Raw genomic sequence first — 24,233 nt, forward strand, 5'->3', positions numbered from 1 at the left:
AGAAGAGATGTTAGCCATTTTAATAATGATGGTGGCAATGATGAGGAACTTACTTTGCCCTGCACAGTTGCTGCAGTCTGTGGCTTTGGGGATGAGTGGAGCTCACAGTCCAGGGAAGGAGGGAGTGGGTAGTCATCATAGACTTTGTTCATAAATATGGGCTGTCAGTGTGCTTGGCAGATATGGGAAAAGGGGACTTGTGTTTGCATAGGGATGGAAGGGTCATCTGACAGTGGAATCTTGAAAGTTGACTATATTGTCAACTTTTGATGTCTGTGGCCTTAAATATTTAATCCAAGAAAATATTTACGTTTTGGCAAATTTTGGATTAAAACTGTCATAGTTGCCTTTGATTAATTATGGGCTCTCCTGGCATCTCAAATTTCGTATTTTTTTTGGCAGCTGTTATACTGGCACAGACTTTGCCTTTCAGACCAAAATGTTTTCCTTTCCCTTCTTCACCAGGGAGAAACTTCGAGAGTAAGCCAGAAAGAGAAACTTCCATAAGCTAGTACAGATACATAGCAATCTGAGAATGATGCTCATAGTCATGTATGTCTTTATAGGAAGACAGTGAGTAAAGGGTGTAGCTGAATTTTGGCTCTGGTTCTTAAGAATGTCAGTTCACTTCAATTGCTCAGTTGTGTCTGACTCTTTGCAACCCCATGGACTGTAGCATGCCGGGCCTCCCTATCCATCACCAACTCCTGGAGTTTACTCAAACTCATGTCCATTGAGTCGGTGATGCCATCCAACCATCTCATCCTCTGTCGTCCCCTTCTCCTCTTGCCTTCAGTCTTTCTCAGCATCAGGGTCTTTTCCAGTGAGTCAGTTCTTCGAATCAGGTGGCCGAAGTATTGGAATTTCAGCTTCAGCATCAGTCCTTCCAATGAATGTTCAGGATTTATTTCCTTTAGGATGGATTGGTTGGATCTCCTTGTAGTCCAAGGGACTCGTGCTTTAGTCAGGTCTAGTAATGCTAAAACATACTAACTCAAGTATGACAAGACAAGAACCAGTAATGGAGTGGTTATAATGGTGGTTCTGTTGAAATTGAACTGAATTGTAATTTTTTGCCAATTTATGCATCTTAGAGCTTGGAAGAGAGGACTTTGTTTTTGATTTTGAGAGCAAAACCTTTCTCTTCATAAGTAAACTGTAAAATAGTTGATATTTAAGCTGGACTGCATCATAATTGTTAAACAGGATGTAAGCTATAAATCACATCCCAAAGTATCTAATGAAATTAACCTGTGGAATGGAATTGCTTAACTCAGTAGTTCTCAAAGCGTGGTCCCCATCTTCACTTGGAAATTTAGTAGAAATGTGAATTCTTGGACCTACTGAGACCTACTGAATGAAAAACTTTGGGTGTTGCCTCAGTAGGCTGTGTTTCAATAGGACCTCCAAATGATTTTGAAATACTCTTAAATATGAGAAACACTGGCTTTCATTGTTCATCTGGATATATTTTTTGAAGTCTACGAAATAGTAATTTTGGTTTGTGGCACAATTGCAGTCAGGTTGTTCATCCTGGTAGTAATAGACCCACAGGTTCATGTGCTTCTTGTGGCTACTTCTGGGAAGTTACAAAAAGCCATGTCATCAGTTACTTGCTGATGTAAATCTTCCTATTTTGCTGTGGCAGTCAGGATTATTCAGATGTATATTAAAAGGACAGATCTTGCTCTTTTAAATGCTAATTTGTTTTGTCAGAAGGTTATTTTTATCAACTTTGATTTTCATAGTGGCTTTTGTGGTTTTTCCTTTAGAAATTGCCCTGTGAAGTAGAGATGACATAAATTGAAACCAACCAGTTGCGATGCAACTCAATGTATTAAATACAACAACTCAGGTTACCAAAAAAAAGAGAAAAAAAAAGATCTCTGCATTGTAATCAAGTTTGCTTTGCTGAGCCTTGAAAATAATTGGTGGTCTTTTATTTTCATTCGTGGTTGTTAAGCTCACATTTCTAAAGTCAGGCTGGTGGTTCAAATTCTGCATTCTCTGCTTAACCTGACACTGATAAAGTTAGTTAATCATGCTAAGCTACACCGTCTTATCTGTGAAACGGGATAATAACTGAACACTTACTGTATAGAATTTTTGTGAGGACTAAATGAGATTATGCATGTAAAGCATTCAGTTCAGTTCAGTCGCTCAGTCGTGTCCGACTCTTTGTGACTCCATGAATCACAGCATGCCAGGCCTCCCTGTCCATCACCAGCTCCTGGAGTTCACTCATACTGCATTAGATCTTGATAAATGTTACCTGATACTATTACTGTTACTACCATTTCTGCTTCTGTGGTTGGCTGTAGTTAACCTAGAGATGCAAGTTAGGTCTCTTAATTTGTGGACCACATCGATCTGTCATCTCAACAGGAAGAAGGAAGATAAGGCTTCTCTCTCTCTCATGTTTTTAGTGGCTCTGATATTATCCTATATTACCTATGTACATTTTGTTGTTTTTTTTTCATTTATTGAGTCATACTTGAGTGCCTCCTGTTTGCTAGGTACTAGCAATGGCACCCCACTCCAGTACTCTTGCCTGGAAAATCCCACAGACGGAGGAGCCTGGTAGGCTGCAGTCCATAGGATCGCTAAGAGTCGGACATGACTGAGCAACTTCACTTTCACTTTTCACTTTCATGCATTGGAGAAGGAAATGGCGACCCACTCCAGTGTTCTTGCCTGGAGAATCCCAGGGACGGGGGAGCTGGTGGGCTGCGTCTGTGGGGTCGCACAGAGTCGGACACGACTGAAGCGACTTAGCAGCAGCAGCAGCAGCCAGCATGTCCCTCACCCCAGGACCGTTAAGGCAGGCAGAGTGTCTCATTTATTCTAATACGTATCTTAATTAGTGTGGTCTTTTGACTGCCATGACCATTATTTTACCCAAGGTAGCGCCACCTGCTTTGGAGTGAAACTTGGGCTCTTGAATCCAGACTAAGCTGCTGAACTAAGCAGTAATCTATCTGTGCAGTAAACTGTGTTTTTCCCTGGTCTTAGTTTTTATCATTAAATTGAGAATTGTTGTTTAATTGCTCAGTTGTGTCCGACTCTTTTGTGACCCCATAGATTGTAGCCCCTCAGACTCCTGTCCATGGGATTCTCCAGGCAAGAATACTGAAGTGGGTTGCCATTTCCTTCTCCAAAATTGAGAATAATACAATCTAAATTATAAGGAGGTTTGAAGATTACTAATGACAGTATTTAAAAACTACCTAGAATATTGTCAGATACTTAGTAGATTCTCAATAAAGACTATATCTGCTTTTCTCTGTGGGCTGCCAAGATAAACTGGCAGTGGTGGGTTGAAGCAAATAGAGTTGTCAGTGTTTTTGTTTTGTTTGAGCTTTTATTGGAAATCAGGACATTCCCCCTTTAACAAATTGTTTTTTTTTCTTTTTTGATAAAGCTTGTTATTTTGCATTATGTATAGCATAATGAAAACATAGTGACTGTCCTTTTAAGACTTACAAGAGTTCGTTTTCTTATTAATAAGGTTAATTAACTCCCACCTTTTTGTGGGCAAGAAGTTATAAACTTTCATCAGTCATCCTCGTTCACATCTTAGATTCCTGCCAAACTCATTATAATTTAAACTGCAAATCTTTAAAGAGCACAGACTGTTTTAGGATATGGGAAAGCTAAAATACAGATGTATTTTGTTGTTGGGAAAGGAACCTTAGAGGTTTAATTAGACTCTTTCCTATTTCAGATCAGGAATGAGGTCTAGAGGATGAAAGTGCTCAAGCTCACATGACATGTCACACTTCCTAATGTCGAATGCTCCGCGGATTTAGGCTGATGTTCATATTTTGGTCACCATCTCAAGTTAAATTAAGAAGAGCTATTACTTAACAGAATTTCTATTTTATAGTTAGTTTACTTTCTGGGAAATGAATTCTAGAAAATAAATAAATGATTATGATGTTTGGGTTAATTAGTAAGCCAAAAAGGCAAAATCAAAGGATGAAACATAGAAATCAGAACACTCTTGATTTGACACCCTGGTTTTTGGGCAGAAAAACCAGCATTGTTTGCTCTTATTTCTTGGGTTTATTTGTGTCTGTCCCCTTCCATCTACTTCTTAATGGCACAGATGTTTACACTTTAGTCCTTTTGGTAAAATTGGGTATTTAAAATAGAAAAAAATCAGTGAGAGAGTAATCAAAAATGATAAACTTTGGACCCTGCCTGAGAACAGAACATTTGCTTGGCAAAATATGTGGCTTGAATTACTATAGCATCATAAGAAACAAAGTGTTATATAAATGTAAAGTAGTTGTAATAATTATAATTTCAAATAAGATTGAATTGTGGGGAGAAGTACGTGTTAGACATATTAGGCAAGAATACTGGAATGGGTTGCCATTTTCTTCTCCAGGGGATCTTTACCACCCAGGGAATCGAACCCAGGCCTCCTGCATTGCAGGTAGATTGTTTACCCACTGACCTACAAAGAGAGCGAACATATTAGACCAGGGTTGGCAAAAATGTGGTACTTGTGCCAGTGGGACTTGTATCTTGCATTTACACATACGTGTCTTTTGAGACACTGTTTTCTTCTAAATCCATTCAGAGCCTGAAAATTCTTCTTAACACATTGCATCTGAGAGTCAGAGTTTGTATATTGGTGTTTATTTATCAGATTTATATTGTGACAAATGAAAACTAGTAAAAGTATAAAAAGGATAGAGAGTTTTTTGTTTTTTAATTCCACCAAGCACTACTGAAAATTTAGATATTCATTTAGGGTTTTAGTTTTAATGTACTCTACCAATCATAAGTCAGTGGTGGTTAGTTTAGCAAAAACCTTTATGTTTTAGACAATAGTCTGGAGAGTCCTGGGGCAAGGCGGTATGAAGTGGCTTTGCTGAATTCCACTACATTTGGAAACCTCTAGGTGAAAAGGATGCTTCTTTACTTACCAGAAGCAGCTGTCATAAAACAAACCAAACAAAAACACTGATTTTTTTTTTTACCAACTCATTCTCTTGGGTGCTTTTGTCATTCCGTGACTGGCAAAACGCAAGTCCTGAAAATTCACAGGCTGCTCACTACTGTAGTTGCATTAAAAAAACAGGCTGAGGTCTCCTCTTACATCTCCCCCATAGCCATCACAGTTTCATTTTGCTTAACTACCCCCCACCCCGCCCAGCTCTGAAAGGGGATTTAAAAAACAAACCTCAAGATAAGGAAATAGGAGAGAAAAAATGCTTTCAACACTTAATAAAAATTACTCAAAGAAACGCCTTCATTCATCAATTGAGGAAACGTGTGTGCTTCCTAAGCTGCCAGACCCTGTGTGAGGTACAGTGATACAGATACGTGGAACAAGGCTTTTCAGCCTGTTTCACATCATGGCATACATAGAAAATGAAAATACAGAAGCAGAAATCATCTGCCAGGGAGTTCCTGCCACACCAGGCCCTATGGACAGTCCTGTGTGTTGAGGAGATGAACATCTCAACATACCATCACCCTTTGGGAATTGTACACATGGGGAACATTTGATGTAAGACATACTTCCTACCCTTGGGAAACCCACAGTCAGAGGACAGAGGCAAGTGAAGACTCTGAGCATTAGTGTCTCCAAGACTGGCTTTGTTGTGGAAATAGAGATAGTGGCTGGCCTGATTTTGAGTGTGGATTTTAGATTGTTGAAGGGAGGACAGATCCAGTGACTGCAGAATGAGATAGTGGAATTTGTTCTTAACTTCTTTCTCCAGTTATGCCTCAAATCCACTTGACTTCCAAAAGAATACGCATTAAAGTTTTGATTTAATTCAGTGCTTGAGATGAGGAAGGATAAAAACAGAAGAGTTTCTCCTTTTTGTGAACATTTACTCTTAGAAATTCTCATTCTGGCCACCTGTCCTCTTGCCTCTCTCTATTGACCATATTGAGAAGATGAGGACAATGAGGAAAGAATCAGGAGGAAAAGTGGGAAAGATATTCTGGAGGAGCCATACTAGTTTAGAGCAGAAGAACATGTTAAGACATCTACTCCCCTTCCCATCTTTATCCCATGCCGTCCTAGGGGAAAAAACCTATAACATTCTCTACTTTAAATATAGATGATATCCCAATATAACTACCCTTGGACCCTTCAGGTTGTGGAACTTAAAAAAAAAAGTTTGTGTTCCACCCATAAGAGTGAACATTTTTGGATATCTGTTTGGTGGGTGGGGTCAGAAGGAGTGGTCCCTGTTTCAGGGAAGAAGAGTAAGAGTGCAGCTGCCGTCTGTGGGGTCGCACAGAGTCAGACATGACTGAAGCGACTTAGCAGCAGGGTGAGTAGTCTTAGGGAAGGACAGAGGAGAAATGTCAGAATGATCGAAAGATGGAGGACATACTCTATCAAACATAAAGTTCTAAGTTAGCTGAAATGTGGAAAATGAGAGCCCAGCAAGTCTGAAAGAAAAGGGGCGGGGGGTGGAGAAAATTAGGCAAATTCTTTTAAAAAGCCAAAGCTTTGAATTAAAAAGTAATGAGAGAAAAATATCATTGAAGAGAGAGTTCTGAAATCACGCTTCTGAAATTCCTTTGGAAGCCCCCTTTTCTTTCTTTCTTTATTTTTTTTTGGTTTCTTCACTTTTATTTAGGTAACGTAATTTAATGCATACATTAAACTGTTAAAAAAAAATCAGTAAATGGAATCACACCAAGGAAAATCTGCATACTATTTCCACTAGAAAAATTTTATCTATATAAAATTTGGTCCCGTTTCTTCTCCTTTATCTCTGCCATTCAAATTTAAATGCTTTAATTTTATTCAAGCAAAAATCACATATCTGACATAATAAAATACTTCACGTCATTAAATTAATAGGGTTTAGTTGAATTAGGTGTGCTCATCTTTCCTATGTTATTTCTCTACTTTTATTCTTCTGAGTTAACTCAGTAAGGCATGTCTGTTTTCCCACATCCAGCAATACAAGTGTTATAGAAGTATAATTTGTAACATTAGTAACTAGATTCATCATTAATCTTCATGTTGTTTCCCTTATTATATGGTATTTCCATATTTCTAGATATTTCAATCTTACACTTTCCAACAAGGATTAAGCCATTAGTTTAAAAATACTATTAAATTTCCAGACTAAATAACACTTGGCCCACTTAGAGCGATGCTGTCGTGAGAGGTCCTTGCACAGCTATTGCTTCGGTCTCAACACAGCCTCCTTTGGGCAAAGCAACAACCTGGTAAGCAGCTCTTGCAGGAAAACTACTCTGAAAATATAGTTTGTAGACATCGTTGACAGTACTGAAGTCATTTATGTCAGCCAGCAAAACAGTTGCTTTTACCACATTCGTGAAGTCATAGCCTGCTGCTTTCAGAATTTCACCTATGTTTGTAAGAGCCTGTTCAGCCTCTTCTGCCACCCCTCCTGGCACAAGCTGTCCACTTGCAGGGTCCATGCCTAGCTGTGCTGAAATGTAAATGGTCCTGTCGACTAACACAGCCTGACTGTAGGGACCAGTGGCCGCGGGGGCTTTCGTGGTGCTGATTATCTTTCTGACCAAAGACAACATGGTTAACCCTTCCCCCTTGCTGCCCCTTGGAAACAACTACACAGAACTCGGTTCTCGCTCGCTCTTCACCTCCCCCTTTTCTTTAATAACCTTGCTGTGGTCTTTGTAAGTATATATTTATTCTCAAGGTGGGTCAGAAACAGGTATTACACTGCTTTCCCTTTAGTATTTAATTTGAAAATGTTTTCATTTCCTTTTCACTGTCGAGCTAAACTTTGGTTTTAATGATGTCTAATACCCTGAAGAATGCCGCAGCATCAGCATGGTTGTGTATTTTCAGATTCCTCACCCATTCATGAAGTCCATTCTGTTAAGCCAGGGTTGAGACCAGCAGTGTTCTCCATATCCTGTCTTCCTTTTATTCTAATGGCAGAAAAATCAAGACTACTTTGCTACTTAGTGGTCTTGTAGACATTTGATGACTATTTTCAGATCTTGGCTTATAAGTAAATATAGCTATTCTGAATAGAACATGTAGATGTCACCTTAACAGAATACTGCTGAAACAAGTTTGGGAAGCTTTGCCACATTACTGAAATCTTAAGTGACAGAAAAAGATTATGAATTCTGTTTTTATATATGTTTAATATTCTTAACCATATGGAAATTAGTTTTTGCTTTGTTTTTGAAAGTAATGCTTTTATTGAAAATTATTATTGGAAATCAAGTCAGTCTTTGCTGAGCCCTGGGTACTTGTGATTTTGATATTTTGCAAGTGTTAAAAATAAAATGTAGTAATAATGTGCCTTACATGGAGAGGGAAGAAAATTCCTGCTTTTTGATCTGTGTCTCATCAGATGCAGCTTATTATTTTCTTTTATAATTATATGCTATTTTAAAAGTGGTTTGTGGCTGTTTGTGTTTACAGGATCGCCCCAGGACTTTTGACATGCACTCATTGGAGAGTTCACTCATTGACATAATGAGAGCTGAAAATGATTCAATTAAAGGTAATTTTCCAAATATAACTGTTTGATTTTAGTAAATAGTGTAAAATGTGTATTATTATCTGAGTAACTTGATGAGCAATATGGCAAATATTATAGGTTCACATTTTGTATCCAGTTCCATCTATTTTATACATGTATCTCATTTTGTTCAAAAATCAAACTTACTTGATAGACATCCACTGTAAGCCCTTTACAGTACCAATTAAGGGAACTACAAGAGTACTGATTGCTAAGGGAGGGCAGTTAACTGGAAAGATGGGAACCATACTTCTCATTTTTTTTTAATCTTTCGGGCAAAACCTGCTTAGTATTGCTCACCTGTATGTCTGCTCACCAATGACAATAACCATACACTAGGAAGAGTTCAAATGTTGATAGAGCTTTCGGCCTAGTTTCACATTTTTTTTTTTAATTGCCAACAGTTTCAAAGTTAAAACGAAGCTTTGTAGTTCTTGAAATCCTTTTTATATATTATGTTAAAAAAGTCATGCTATTCCCACTTGGATTCTGGTATAAATTCTTGTACTGAATAAGATATTGCAGTTTGACTAGGCCTCAATTTCTTCATTTTTAATAAAGTACTTAGAACCACTCTTATAATAAGGGACTTAATAATGGGGAACTTGAAAAACACAGATGCCTGGGCCCCATTCCAGGTGTGGGGTGAAGCTTATGATTTTTTTTAATATCTCAGGTGATGTTCATGTGTAGCCAGAGATGAGAATGACCAGATTAGGTGTTCTTTAAGGGCCATTCTATCTCTGATGTTATGAAAACTACCCCACAAAATAATATTTTTCTGCAAAAAATCTCATTTTACTATACTGCAGAGTTTTCCTGTTTGTTTTTAAAAACATTTGGGTTGTTTGGTATATTTGGTCCTGTCACTTAAGTTGTTCATTCATTCACTGTTTATGAGCCTGCTTTTTGCCAAGACAGCTTTGTACTGGGATCAAAGGTGGCAAGGAGTCTGTGTGACTTTAAGTGGTAACTATCTTGGCCTAGTTTTCTTTGTGTTTGGTTTACCATATTACTGATGCAGTAAAACTGTTTTTCAGCAGACCTATAACAGAACATTTTTTAATGAGGATTTTTTTTAAGTCTGGAAAGATGAAAACTAATACGTGAAAAAATATGTATCTCTCTGATGAACAAATTTTGAAATAGGATTATTTTGAATGTCTTTACTGAATTCCTCATGGACTTCTGATGGCTTCTAATGGGGTTGTATACTTTGTTTCTGAGGAAAGATGGTCTTTCAGAATTGGCTTTTTATTTTGTCACTTCTTAGCACTCTGACTTTGGCTAGTCTTTCAGCCTCTTTGACCCTTTGTTTTCCCAACAGAAAAATGAGGCACCAGAAAAACTGCACACTTTGAAGTAGCTAAAGGAGAAATAGGAATATAGTTTGTGGATTGTACAGTCTCACTTTTCCTGGTTTTGTAGTATAGTTACATAAGACGTTCCCAATTGGGGACACTGAATGAAGGGTTCACAGAATCTCTCTGTACTACTGCTTGTAACTTGCTGTGAATCTGTGGTTGTTTCCTTAATTGATTTATATTGATTTAATCAGCAACTTCTTTTAAGAGCCTCTTCTCTTATGTAGTAGATACTAGGGATAATAATTAGAACTCATTTTCATGATAAGTGCCTGTGTCTTTTATCAGAGAAAACCATTTACAAATGGCAGCAGTCATAAACCCTTTATTATGTCATGCTTCTAAGAAGTAGGGCTTCCCTTGTGGCTTACCTGGTAAAGAATACACCTGTAATGTGGGAGACCTGAGTTTCATCCCTGGGCTGGGAAGATCCCCTAGAGAAGAGAAAGGCTCCAGTATTCCTTTCAGAATACCCACTCCGGTGTTCTGGCCTGGAAAATTCCATGGACTGTATAGTCCATGGGGTCGCAAAGAGTCAGACACGACTGAGTGACCTTCACTTCACTTCTAAGAAGTAAGCCTCTAGTATTTTTATAAGAGTTTGTACACATTTTTCCAATAGGATTAACAACATTTGCTTGGTTTATCAGATATAGTCAGGACAACTCAGATTTATTTTTTCTTTTCTAGTTCACTAAGTGGCTTATTGTATAAACTTCTGCCTTTATTGTATGAAAAGAAAGTGTTAGTCGCTCAGTCATGTCTGACTCTCTGCCACCTACCTCATGGACTGCAGCCCACCAGGCTTCTCTGTCCATGTGATTCTCCAGGCAAGAATACTGGAGTGGTTAGCCATTCCCTTCTGAGGAGATCTTCCTGATCCAGGGATTGAACATGGGTCTTCTCCACTGCAGGCAGGTAATCTTTACTATCTGAGTCACCATATTCCCTTTTTAATTTCTTCTTACCAATATTTACCTAAATAATTACCTAGACTAATTTTCTAGAGATAATTAAAAGATAAGTCTGGTGACAGAATTAAACCTGATTGACCTAATATGGGAACACAAAGATTTTGTAAAATTGTGATTTATAAGAGGAAATATGCCAGAATGAAAGACCATGGGTTTTCAAGTCAGATGGACTGGGATTTAAATTGCCATTCTGCCACTAATTTGTGGTATGATATGATGTGTCTATAAAATCCAGCATACTGCCCAGTTCATTGAGAAAACACTCAATACATGGTATTGATTTTTATTGCTAAACATCTATTTGTCTGTTTTCATGCTTATCAAATGAGAAAACCAGTTTCAATATAAGGTGCCAAGGTGACTTAAGCATATTAAATGAATTTGTGTATTTTTTCCTTTTAAGAGCAGTAAGTACTTCATAGATGAGTTCATGGTCCTAAAATGTCAGACAGTAGTTATGCTTTTTTTTTTTTTTAAAACCAAGATGATGAACTTTGTACCATTGTAGTCCATTGTAATGCAGTTTTGCTCATGGGAATACTTTATTTCTTGTCAGACTCTCCTCTCTCCTTTTAAAGTAATAATGCCTATCCATTTTGAATAAGTGGCCTCTTCATGTGCTCTGCTTCCTTAGAAATAGAGTAAACAGAAAATAGGCATTATTTCTGTGAGATTAGTATAGAACAATATGGCTTTCAGAAAAGTGGTATAAAGATGCAATTAAAAGAATTAATTTGAAAATTATTTTTAAAAAACTATCATGTGGAGGCAGATTTTATATTTGGGTTCATTTTATTTTAAAATGATTTTATAAAATGTATGTTGAATGACTTCATTTATTTTTATTTTCATTTGCAATCCCACATAGAAATGTGGTTTGTGTGTATATGTTTAAATAATAGAGCCTAAATTGATACAAGATCTGTCAACTGAATGAATTTGTAAGGCTGTATTATTTATTTACATAAAAATTAAATTTGCTTATTTTTGGGGGGGAAAAGAAACTCCCTTAATAAAGTGGGTTCAAAATTTTATTTTTGCCATCAACAGACAAGATGTTAATATGTCTATGTCTCAAAACTTTCAACTTTCAAATATAATTTTTCAGTTTTTTATGAATATGCTGTTGATTCCAGTTGGCTTGTTTAGCAGCCTTTAAAAAGATAAAAGAAATGTGCAAATGGAATAGCTAGCTTTCATTTCATAATTTACATTGTTTTTTTTTTAATTTTATGGTTTATTTAAAAATAGTTTTTCTAAGAATTTTAAGGCTTCTTATCATCTTCTCCATGTACAGAGGTTTACCTCTTTGAGAGGAAAAGGTCCTCCCTCTGCCTTATCTCTAGGTCCTTTCACTGATCAGCTGGCATGTCTGTATGTTATTTTTACCCATGAAATTATGTATTGCCTTCTCCATAACTAACACCAGTGACAATCTGTAACAGTTCTTCCCTGGAGACCGATTTCATTTTCCTCGTTGTACACCCAGTCTCATAAGCTAAGAGCCTGTGCTGTACACCAATTTTTGAGTTATCTCCGAGATGGCAGCTTGTGCATTGCTACAATAATTATTAGGCTTATCAAGTAATTCCTTCACCTGAACAGGAAAATCTTTTACCGTTGTAGATGCTGAGATGTTTCCTTGGGAAATATTGTATCTTAGTGCTATTTGTGTTTTCTCTTGCCTGTGAAATTGGTACTTACTGTTTAGAAATGGAGCAGCATGAAATAGATTAAAATCACGTGCCAGTGCATCTGCTTTCAGTCTCTCAAGCATAGCTTGGACACAGTGAAATAAAGATTCATGAAGTGGTATTATTTTCAGTATACGTAGAAGAGTCCTCTAAAAATTAAGGGGCCTTTTTTTTTTTTTCTTTTCTGTATATGAATGGAATAAAGGAATATATGCATAAACCAGTTTATGGAATGGAATCAGAGGGAGACAGCACTGGAATAAAGAGACAAATTATCACAAATAAAATTACCAGATATCACACAGTTGAACAATCCATAGTTTCATATTAGTGGTTGAGTGTTTTAAATCCTATATATTAAAACAACTTAATATCCAATTTGCTTCATTTCATTGGAAAGCCTAATGAAACAGCAAAATTATTGAGTGAACAAAGGCAATCTGTAAATTGTCAAAACATTATATAGTTGTTCTTCAGATATTAATTAAGTTATAATCAGAATACTGTTTTAATTTTCCTCAATATATTATGAAATTAGAGTCTTTTACTCTTCATGTTGTTATAGAATGCATCTTGCTTCCAGGTTTTGGAAGGGGGAGCTCAGTGTTATCTAAACCAGTCTCTCTGAGTTTCAGGCATTTTAAAATACTTAATTTGCATGTGGGCAATGATGATCGAATTCAGAAATGCAAGTTGTTTAAAGTGCCAGTCTTTTACATATTCCCATGGTGCCCAAGAAACCTATTGCGTATGTTGAGTAAGTGTGGGAGTGTGTTGTACAGTTAAACCTTCGTGCCTTACGTGCTTCATGTTTTCATTTAATAAGAACTTATTTGAAGAGCTGGACCTATCCCCCAAATGCTATGTATTTAATTCCTGACTGCTTAAGGTATTGTGACCTTGCATTTTAAAATAACTTTTGGGAATTTTTTTCTTTATCTGCACATTAAATTAGAGGGCTCTTCCCCAACTATTTTTCATATGTGTGAATTTGTTTGAAACAAATGCTTAAACGAGTGCGCAAGTGATGATTCCATCTGTGCCTCTTTTCTTTGTTGCTAAGAAAAGCCATTTATAATAATCTCTCTAGGAGAAAATCATGAAAATCAGTTGAAAGTTTAGTACACAAAGCCAGTTTTGCTAATTTTGAGTAAGATTTTCTGTGTCACTGTGAGAGAGAGAGTGACTGTTGGAATAATTACTTAAATTCTGTATCTCTACAACAGTGGAAGGAGTAACGTTAGTCTACTTTAAAAAGATATCATAAATAATAACCAGAAAACCTTAAATTTTCCTTGGATCAGCAGTTCTTTTCATATTCCTATACGTAAAATTGCAGTCACGTAGTTCTGTATTTTCAAGAACAGGTGTTATATACTGATACAGATGTTTTGAACAGATATTGTATATGACTTTATGTACACTGAGAAAGCTCTAGAACCTTTCATCAGAGTTTCTGAAAATAGGACTAAATTTTATATTCAGTTATAAATGTGAGTTTCAGAGTACATAGTTTTAAATATGAAAGGGACTTTTACAAAGTAATTTCTATTGCTATACTATTAAAATGATTTATTTGAAATAGTGGTGTAGGGATATAATTTCTTATAGTATTTCATCTTTTTCTGTTTAAATCAGTGGCAATTTGTGGAAAGACAGCTATGTACTACTATGCAACCCAATCCCCAGTCACATTTTTAAAGGATTAGGTGGACATTTTTCTTCAAGGGATATTTAATGGTCCTTGATACAAAGTACCATAGAGAAGACACGGATAATGCAAAGCAACTAAATTATGTTTGGATTCATAGTCAAATTTCTCTTTCCTAGCAAATTACCACTGTGTGGTATCAAATGTCTTCTGGTGAATTGGAGCATCTTTAAATAGTACAAGCCTTGAAGACTCAAGAGTCTTCCAGGCAGCTGCCCTGCAAACCTGGCTGGTTCTTTCTTGCTCTGTTTGGATGATACCAAATGATTCAAAGCAGCGTAGCAGGGGAGTGAGTAGTGGAGGGCTCTAGGGAGGAGAAAATTCCTTACTCTTAGAAGCCTCATGAGTAATGGAGTAAGGCACACAGCAGAGAGTGCAGTTTATAAACTTGGTTATAATGAACTTTGCGTGTGGCATAATGAACTTTGCGTGTGGCTGTTGAGAAGTGAAGTGATTTCCTTTCCTTCCACACCCTCCCGTTCCTGACTGCTGAAATGGAACATCCTAAACAGTCTTTTTCTTTTGCTTAGTTGTGCTGAAGTATGGGACCTGGGCTTCTGCGTTGAGGTAACTTCCTTTGTGAGGAAGGAGGGGACTAGAGTGGTGGACCATGATTGTCTGTCTGTCGCTGGTGCAGGCTGAGTTCTGACTTCAGACCCACTCCTTTCTGGTTCACTGTTGCTCAGGATTCTTTTGATTCCTCATAGCACTGTGTAGGCAGAGTTTACAAAGGTGTGGGTTTCAAACTGTGTGACTGTACTTTTCCAGGTTGGAGGATTGCTGTTGTTTCAGGTTTGTTTTGTTTTAAAATTTTCAAGGGAAGGAGGGGAAAGGGAAATGCCTGGGAGAACAGAATGGGATGTCTGTGAACACTGATGTGATGGTAGCCTGAGACTGAAGTCTTCCTTATTCTAAGCTCTGAACTGAAACCAACCTGGTTCATACTAAATGCCCCTTGTTCCTTGGCCAGATTCTCATCTGCTGGACTTTTTATATAACATGTGCTGGTAAATACAAAGTAGTGATCCTTTGCCCTCCACGTGTTGGTGATGAAATATTGACCCTTGTTCTTATTTGTTCTGAAAATCATATAAGTAGTTGTCACAAAAGGGGAATTTGTCTTATGTCATCCATGATCGGTCCATAATTACTCAAGCAGTCTCCATATCTTAATCCTGAATACTGAACACAAAGAATCTTATTTGAGTCCAGGAAAATTGAGTAGGCATCTTAAAACATTATTGTAACTCTGTTTTTACCTGGATGAGAAGTGAGGGTAAAGGGGGCCAGAGGGGAAAGTGACAGTAAACTTTTTATGTTATTTAAAAGGTTAAAAAGCCTAACTGTTTCTAAAGATGCTTTTAACTCATACAGCTTTTTCTTTTCTTTGCAGCTGTATTAAAGCTTACATATTTTATGACTGTTGTGATTTACTTTTGTTAGACTCACATTCAGGGCAGGGATTGGTAAAGAAATAAACATCGGTAGTATTTATTGGTAAAGAAATTGGTAAATTTCTTGATAAATTGGTAAAGAAATAAATATATGTGACAATTTACAGTTAGAAATACCATATCAAAACCCAAGCAGCAATCAGGTAGCAAATTTATGAGTGCTTTTCTAAAATCTTGTACATTTTCACATTAAGTATTTTGTAAGTAAGTGCTCAGTCGTGTCTGACTCTTTGCGACCCCATGGACTGTAGCCTACCAGGCTCCTCCGTCTATGTACAACGTAATAAATATAGATATTACAATATGGACAGATAATAATATTATTTTCCATTCAGAAGTGAAATCTGAATAGCATTTAAGTAGTAAGGTTTTCAGACTTTGTCAGCAGGTTGTCATTGTCAAAATATTAGGGATCTCCCTACAGTATAAAAAGTAGAAGGAGGTCCAGAACATTTATAGAGATCCATTTTGTTCATGCACCATGTCTAAATTAACAATAGTATATTGTACCTTTTGATAGTATCACTTATTATTTTTCTATTTTTTCCTTCTATATGGTAAAATTCTATAGAGAGGTGACTTGCTATTTCATTTCCTGATAGCTACTAGAACAGCCCTATGCTATAAATCTGCATAATGAAAGCCCTTTTGATTATGGAGTAATACAATGGTGAGTTGTCTGTGAAGGTTTAAGACTTTCCTTAATGCTGTTATATAATCCTAGAATATGTTATTTGCTGACATTGAGGGAGGGGAGGCCATGCCACTTGAATCATAGCTCTCATAAAAATATCCGAGATTCTCTTTGCATTCAATTTAACAACAGGAAGCAGAACAGTTGCACAACTGTGCCACGTTGGAATTTCTTCCTGACACGTATGGAATCTCAACCTAAATATTGTAGGCAGTTGATTCATTTATCAGTTGTGTATACCTGATTTGTGAATTTCTTTATTTGCTGATCCTTATTGTTTCCCCTCATGTTGCCACTCTCCTCACTACCAAATTTAAAAGAAGGAAAAGAGAAAAGCGTTGATGAACTTGTTGCTGTTCTGCAGTAAAAATTTGCAAAAGGAGTAACTTTAAACTAGTTTTAAACTAGTTCAGTTACGTTCAGTCGCTCAGTAGTGTCCGGCTCTGCAACCCCATGGACTGCAGCACGCCAGGCCTCCCTGTCCATCACTGATTCCCGGAGTTTATTCAAACTCATGTCCATTGAGTCGGTGATGCCATCCCACCATCTCATCCTCTGTTGTCCCCTGCTCCTCCTGCTTTCAACCTTTCCCAGCTTCAGGATCTTTTCAAATGAGTCAGTTCTTCACATCAGGTGGCCAAAATATTGGAGTTTCAGCTTCAGCATCTGTCCTTCCAATGAATATTCAGGACTGATCTCCTTTAGGATGGACTGGTTGGATCTCCTTGCAGTCCAAGTGACTCTCAAGAGTCTTCTCCAACACCACAGTTCAAAAGCATCAATTCTTTGGCGCTCAGCTTTCTTTATGGTCCAACTCTCACATTCATACATGACTATTGGAAAAACCATAGCCTTGAGACAGACCTTTGTTGGCAAAGTAATGTCTCTGTTTTCTAATATGCTGTCTAGGTTGGTCATAGCTTTTCTTCCAAGGAGCAAGCATCTTTTAATTTCATGGCCTCAGTCACCATCTGCAGTGATTTTGGAGCCACACTAAAAATAGTCTGTCACTGTTTCCACTGTTTCCCCATTTATTTGCCATGAAGTGATGAGACCGGATGCCATGATCTTAGTTTTCTGAATGTTGAGTTTTAAGCCAACTTTTTCACTCTCCTCTTTCACTTTCCTCTTTCACTTTTAAACTAGTTACTACTTTTCAAGTCAGGTATGGAGATGGCCTGGCTGCCTCTGGGCTTCATTATTTTGTCTGATTTGTCTGACAGACTTAGTCTGAGCTCAGTCCCACATCAGTGCACTCCGTTCTAAAAGCAGGGCTCTTTTTTATTCTGCTTATTACCTGGTAACCATTAAATTAAGAACATTAGTGAAACTCTGAACGGAAAGTAGTTCCATAATCTCTTTGGTATCCGGTTGAGCTGATGCCAGTTGCTGTACTTTGGGAAAGAGAAGGAGGAATCAACCAATTAGAGGAACCTTTTTTAATTCTTGAGAACCAGCACTGAAGCGCAGATCTTCTGAAGAGCAGCCATGATTAATTACTCTTAATTTGTATAAAGAATCTAAAAAAAAGTCTTAACTTCTACTGGCTATAATATGCCAAATAATAAATGTCTGTCATGGTTAATTAAATGGAGATACTTAAATTGGCCACTTGATGTCTTTATTGTAAAAGATCAGAAGTTGTTAGCTTATAATAGACTTTCCCAAAGTGTAAGAAATAAAGAGAAGCATTGAGGAGTGTATTAAGACCTGGTTTTGCCATTAGCAGTTACATGGCTTAAGTTGGTCACTTCTCTCTAGATCTTGGTGTCTTCATTTAAAAGAGGAAGTGCAGGGATTGAACTTAGTAAACTTTAAGTTACTATCAGCAATTCCACACAGTCTCTGGCATGGTATTCCTAAATGTCAAGGTTGAAGGTTTAATGACTGAAAGTAGCATATGGGTTTCATGTGAGCATTTAATATTGAGTAGCTTGTAAGAAGGCAATGGCACCCCACTCCAGTACTCTTGGCTGGAAAATCCCATGGGCAGAGGAGCCTGGTAGGCTGCCGTCCATGGGGTCGCTAAGAGTCGGACACGACTGAGCGACTTCACTTTCACTTTTCACTTTCATGCATTGGAGAAGGAAATGGTAACCCACTCCAGTGTTCTTGCCTGGAGAATCCCAGGGACGGGGGAGCCTTGTGGGCTCCCGTCTATGGGGTTGCACAGAGTCGGACACGCAGCATCAGCAGCAGCAGCAGCTTGTAAGAAAGGATATAACCAGAAATCAGTCAGATCTGCTCAGTTGAGTCGAGGCTTTGTTTCTAGAGTGCATTTTTTCTTTTTGAGATAGGCCTAAAAATGCTATGTCTCGGAAGCAATTGTTTAAACTTGGCTTTATGTAATGTTTCTGTTCTTAATTTGTGGATCATGGGCCTCTTCAGACATGGTAATTATTTGATGGGATCCAGCATTGGAGAAGGAAATGGCAACCCGCTCGAGTCTTCTTGCCTGGAGAATCCCAGGGATTGGGGAGCCTGGTGGGCTGCCGTCTATGGGGTCACACAGAGTCGGACACGACTGAAGTGACTTAGCAGCAGCAGCAGCAGCAGCAGCAGGAACCTATTAGGACCAAACATTCCAGTTAGATGATAGATTTGTCATGTGTGTGTTGCATGATTATCTTTTAAAGCATGCAGATGCTGATGTAACACAATGAAAATACATTTAAAGGTGTTGCTGAATTCATAGTAGCCTTTTATTATTAAAGGGTTTTCTTGTAGTTGTTTTACTTGTAATATCCACTGGAGTGGGGCTTGAGGGCTTCAGTTATGGTGGGGAGCCTCTGCGAAATATTTTGATTAGCGTAGGTCTTAATAATTATGAAATGTTATGAAACACTGCTGTGGAGAACTTCTCTAATTGTTCAGCTTTAAACTCCTGCCATTAGAATGTTCCCCATTACCAAAAAGAACATAACTAAAAAAGGAATTCCATAGAGGAAAATGGTGAGGATGAGGACAAAGGGGGAGTGAGGAGTCACTTGCCTTATCCTAGCTTATCATCTCCACCAAGTATTAATAGCATTTTGGAATGTTGACTCTGGGGGCATCTGTAGCCATCTTTTTGCTTTTTGAAGCATAGCTGGGGGTGTGGACTGTTCAGATTACAACTGGCACAGTGCCAGGGTCACGGGGAGCCCTGTCACAATAGGGGTGCCCCCTGGTGTGGGGTAACACAGCAGCTCTTGTAGGAGGGGGAGATGGCCTTCTTCAAGCCACGTAGTACTTTACGTTTTAGCTTCAGCTTAAATTCCAGCTCCACACACATTTGAGCATATTCTGTGTATTGGGTAGTAGTAGGTCACAGTGCACATTTGATGCTGGTCTATATATTTCTCTTTTGACGTGGACCTGGACATTCTGTATAGGAAGCAGGGTTAACAACAACTTTCAAGTGAAAGGGTAATTACTTCTGATATCATTTCTCTGACTTTTATGCTTTGCCCCTTCTGAAAATTATCTCTAATTTAAATCCTTGAGATAACCTTCCATGTGAGTTTTGTGGTCTCCAATTTATGGTTGAAGAGACTATAGTTCCGAGAGATATAATAGCTTTGGAAGTCAGTCGACTAACTGGTGCCTGGAGAATCAGGATGGGACACAGAGCCTCTGGCTGATGGTCCAGTAGCCACACAATAGATATTTATGTGCAGCATTTATGAGGAGACAAACATTAGAAACGTTTATTTTAGTACACTTTAGGCATTCAGGTGTCTTAATGTAGGGAACTGGGGACAGAGTTTAGAATCTGTATTTTATCACGCTGCTGCTGCTGCTAAGTCGCTTCAGTCGTGTCCGACTCTGTGCGACCCCATAGGCGGCAGCCCACCAGGCTCCCCCTTCCCTGGGATTCTCCAGGCAAGAACACTGGAGTGGGTTGCCATTTCCTTCTCCAATGCAGGAAAGTGAAAAGTGAAAGTGAAGTCGCTCAGTCGTGTCCGACTCTTAGCGATCCCATGGACTGCAGCCCACCAGGCTCCTCTGTCCATGGGATTTTCCAGGCAAGAGTACTGGAGTGGGGTGCCATTGCCTTCTCTGGTATTTTATCATAATCTTCTGTAAAAGATTCAGATTTTGCACACCTACTGATTTCTTATTGGAGGGTACCTTTCAGAGGGTGAAGGTCTGGAATCACTGAGCGAACTTTTCCAAGCTGGCTTTTTCTTTTTCCTCATTCTGATTCACCAGGTCTGTCGTGAGACTTAAGCATGTGTATTCCAGAAGTGATTCAGATAGACGGCTTTCCCTCCTCACCCCACCCTCATACCGCTTTGAGAATCACTTGGAATATATATGTAAAGTCTAAAGTTATGGGAGGCTGTTCATAAAACAAATATATTATCAAGCAGATAGTGCCAAGCACTATTTTAGCCTCTTGGGGTATATAAGGAAATAAAAAATAAGACTCTTGACCTCGTGCAGCTTATCCTCCAGATAATTTGCAGACATCTTCGAACAGCCTGTTTGTTATTTAGTTTTGAAGACTAATGAATAAGAGGAGGACTAATGCCTTTAGTATTAATAAAGGAAAATAAGAACGGGGCCTTTTGAGAAATAACAAATGAAATTAGATATGAAATTCAAGTGAATGTTAAAGTTCAATCAAGTCATCAGAATTTATATTAAGTAAGTGATTAGTGTTGTTGATAGGTGTGTATGCAGAATGCCAATTACTGACTTTGCTGATTGCTTTTGGGGTTTGGACTTCAGTAACCAGTGTTAAGGGGCTTCCCAGGTAGCACTAGTGATAAAGAACCCACCTGCGAATGCAGAAGACATAAGAGACTTGGGTTTGATCCCTGGATCGGGAAGATCCCCTGGAGGAGGGCATGAAAACCCACTCCAGTATTCTTATCTGGAGAATCCCACGGACAGAGGAGCTTGCAGGCTGCAGACCATAGTGTCACAGAGTCGAACACAACTGAAGTGACTTGGCACGCATGCAACCAATGTTAAGAGTGGCTTGTCTCTGAAGTTCTCAATCATTTGCAAGCAACTTACTTTATAGTTCCTAGGAACTCCATAAATTTGTCTTGATCTTCATGTTAGTGCAGAGAGCCACTTCTCAAAATCTTTACCTTCAGGTCAGTTCTACAATTATTTATTTTAATCCACTGGTTCTTTTAAAATAGGTCTCTTATAACACATGCTTGTTTTAATCAACATTTTACAAGATAGGAGAATTTTAATTAATTAAATTTTAATTTTAACTGCCTTGGCTTTGTTTCTAGATTGCTTAAACCTTTTTAAATACCCATTGGTCTGTTTTCCCACTTTTCCTTCCATTATATTATCTTTTCTTTTTTTAACTGGCTTTGGCTCGTTTACTTTGAATAAAAACTATGCCTAATATTTTAAAGCTTGAAAAGTTGCCATTAATCGCTGGTATCATAACATCCTCTTAAGGCAAGTTATCTTGTTGCTCTGTCCTCTAAATGTAGCATCCAGAGTCAGAAGGCCTCTGGCAAGGATAAAAATAGCCTTCCTGCTTGCTGGTTTGTTGTTAGGTTTACTGGCAGTAGGAAATCTTTTGAATTCCTTAATTGGGTCAGCTCTTTGCTGGTGTCTCTCTAGACATTCCCCTCTGCCTGAAATTCTTAGATGCTTTTAGATCTTCCACCTTTATACCTGCCCTCAGTTAGAGTTAAAGCAATCCTTATGAAACCTTCCTCAATCTGTAGAAACATAGCCCATTGACTTTACTTATCTTAAAGATAAAATGTTATTTTCTCTCTGTCTTTTTTTGCCACTCTGTATTCTGATTTTCAGCTACCATATCACAATTGAAAAATGAAATCTGAGCTATTGGTGCAAAAAGAAGTTCCTCTTTGGCTTTTATTGAAAATAATATTTTTAAGTTGAATTTCCAAAGTTTTCATTTCCTAAAATACTGATGCTACTTTACCAGTTTGGCTATCATAAAAGAAAAGAGTTAGCTTTTTTTTCTCTTAACTCCTGAAAGAAGAATTATATCCCTGTTTGTAACTTAGAACATTAGCAAACTCATTTCTCTGAAGCTGAAAAATCCCCCAGATGGCCACTCCTTTCTTCAGGGTTCCAGTTTGGGTCTTACTTGGCAAGGAGGAATCCTTCCTCTTTGTTTCTCTCACAAGTGGGAAACTGTTAGTTGTCTCTGGCTTTTAAGTTACTGAAGGGAAAGGAATTACTGTTAATTGAACACATACTCTATCCAGGGGGACTTTTCTGGGCATTTTGCAAAAATTATGAATTTCTCACATGTACGTGGAAATAGCTCTGTTTTTACTTCAGAGGAACTAAATAACTTGAACCTACCTCACTAGATGAGATTGGTCCAGCTCCACACTTTGCACTGCGTGTTTCATGCCAGAGAGACCACTAGCTGCTATCTTTGTTTTATTTATTCAACAGCTATTTATCGAGTGCCTTTCTCTGCTCTAAGCTCTGGGATGTGAGACCCAAAACCTGTCCTCAAAGATTTTGTTGTCCTAGAGGAAGAGAGTTTAGAAATAGGTGATTTAAATACAGTTTATAATAAGTGTACGGAGAAGGCAATGGCACCCCACTCCAGTACTCTTGCCTGGAAAATCCCATGGACGGAGGAGCCTGGTGGGCTGCAGTCCATGGGGTCGTTGAGAGTTGGACACGACTGAGTGACTTCACTTTCACTTTTCACTTTCAAGTATTGGAGAAGGAAATGGCAACCCACTCCAGTGTTCTTGCCTGGAGAATCCCAGGGATGGGGGAGCCTGGTGGGCTGCTGTCTATGGGGTCACACAGAGTCGGACACAACTGAAGTGACTTAGCATAGCATAGCATAGTAAGTGTAAAGAGTGTTGCATGGAGCCAGTAGGGCTCTCTGAACCAAGGAGCAGGTGGCTTTGGGCAGGTACTTTCCATAGGATGTGAGGCCTAAGAAAGAAGCCACCTGGGTAAAAGGGAGGGGGCTTGAGTGGTGAAACACTGGAGACAGAGAGAAAGGAAGGCATTCCAGACAGAGGAAGGGACCCAGATGAGAAAGTTAATGGGCCAGTAGCTCTGAATATCTAGAGTATCTAGAAGGGAAATGGCAGTGAGTTAAGAGAATTCAAGTATTTTTTACAAGCTCCAGCCTTTAAACTGAAAGTCAAATCTATCCTGGAAAGGGGTTTTGTGTAGTCTAGATTCTACGTGTATGCGTGTGTGTGTGTGTGTGTGTGTGTGTGTGTGTGTGTGTGTGTGTGTAATTTAAATGGCTTTTTGGGGAGGGGGGCAAGACTCTCCATCCAGTTGATGTCAGTCCCAGCTGGTGTCTCCTTCATAATTTTGCACGGAAACATCTTTACTGGCAGTTGATTGTATCACAAATAGGTCATGGGGTAGAATAAGGTTACTGATTATGCTTTGTGGAGTTACTTTTAGGTCAGTGGAAGAAATTATTAAAAATGATCATCTCTGGGGACTTGCCTGGGGATCTGGTGGTTAAAACTCTAAATTTCAAATGCCGGGGATCACAGCGGGTCTAATCCCTGGTCGGGGAATTAAGATTCCCACATATCAACAATAAAGTACAAAATGATCTTTGTATCATTAAGTGATAAAACATAATGAGCACATTTTTATTAGTTCATATTTATATGTATTCTGCATTTGTTTTAGTATAAAGTTAGTATTCAGAAACTGAATTTATCATTTCTTGGACCTTGCTTACATCATGCAGGCCCCCACAGGGCCATCTTGCTGCAAATCTGACAATATTGGTAGAAACAGCAAATGTAGAAAGGCAGGAACAGCACCTCCTTTAAACAATTATTTATGGCAGTAAGAGCAGAACCAGGAGAAACATCTCTAGTTAAACAACAACA

The 24,233-nt window shown here is 38.3% G+C and overlaps 1 protein-coding gene and 1 pseudogene across 3 annotated transcripts in view; one reads left to right on the top strand and one right to left on the bottom strand.

Annotated features, from left to right (window-relative positions):
* CPEB4 (cytoplasmic polyadenylation element binding protein 4) overlaps positions 1–24,233 on the top strand; it is a 72,519-nt gene that overhangs the window by 14,987 nt on the left and 33,299 nt on the right. For all 3 annotated transcript variants that reach the window (XM_019982802.2, XM_019982803.2, XM_019982804.2), the window contains exon 2: positions 8,414–8,495. In XM_019982802.2, the coding sequence (XP_019838361.1) occupies positions 8,414–8,495 (82 nt within the window). The remainder of the gene's footprint in view (positions 1–8,413; positions 8,496–24,233) is intronic.
* LOC109574830 (2-iminobutanoate/2-iminopropanoate deaminase pseudogene) lies at positions 6,678–7,545 on the bottom strand (annotated as a pseudogene).

This window comes from Bos indicus, chromosome 20 (assembly GCF_029378745.1).
Source record: "Bos indicus isolate NIAB-ARS_2022 breed Sahiwal x Tharparkar chromosome 20, NIAB-ARS_B.indTharparkar_mat_pri_1.0, whole genome shotgun sequence".
Classification (NCBI taxonomy): Eukaryota; Metazoa; Chordata; class Mammalia; order Artiodactyla; family Bovidae; genus Bos; species Bos indicus.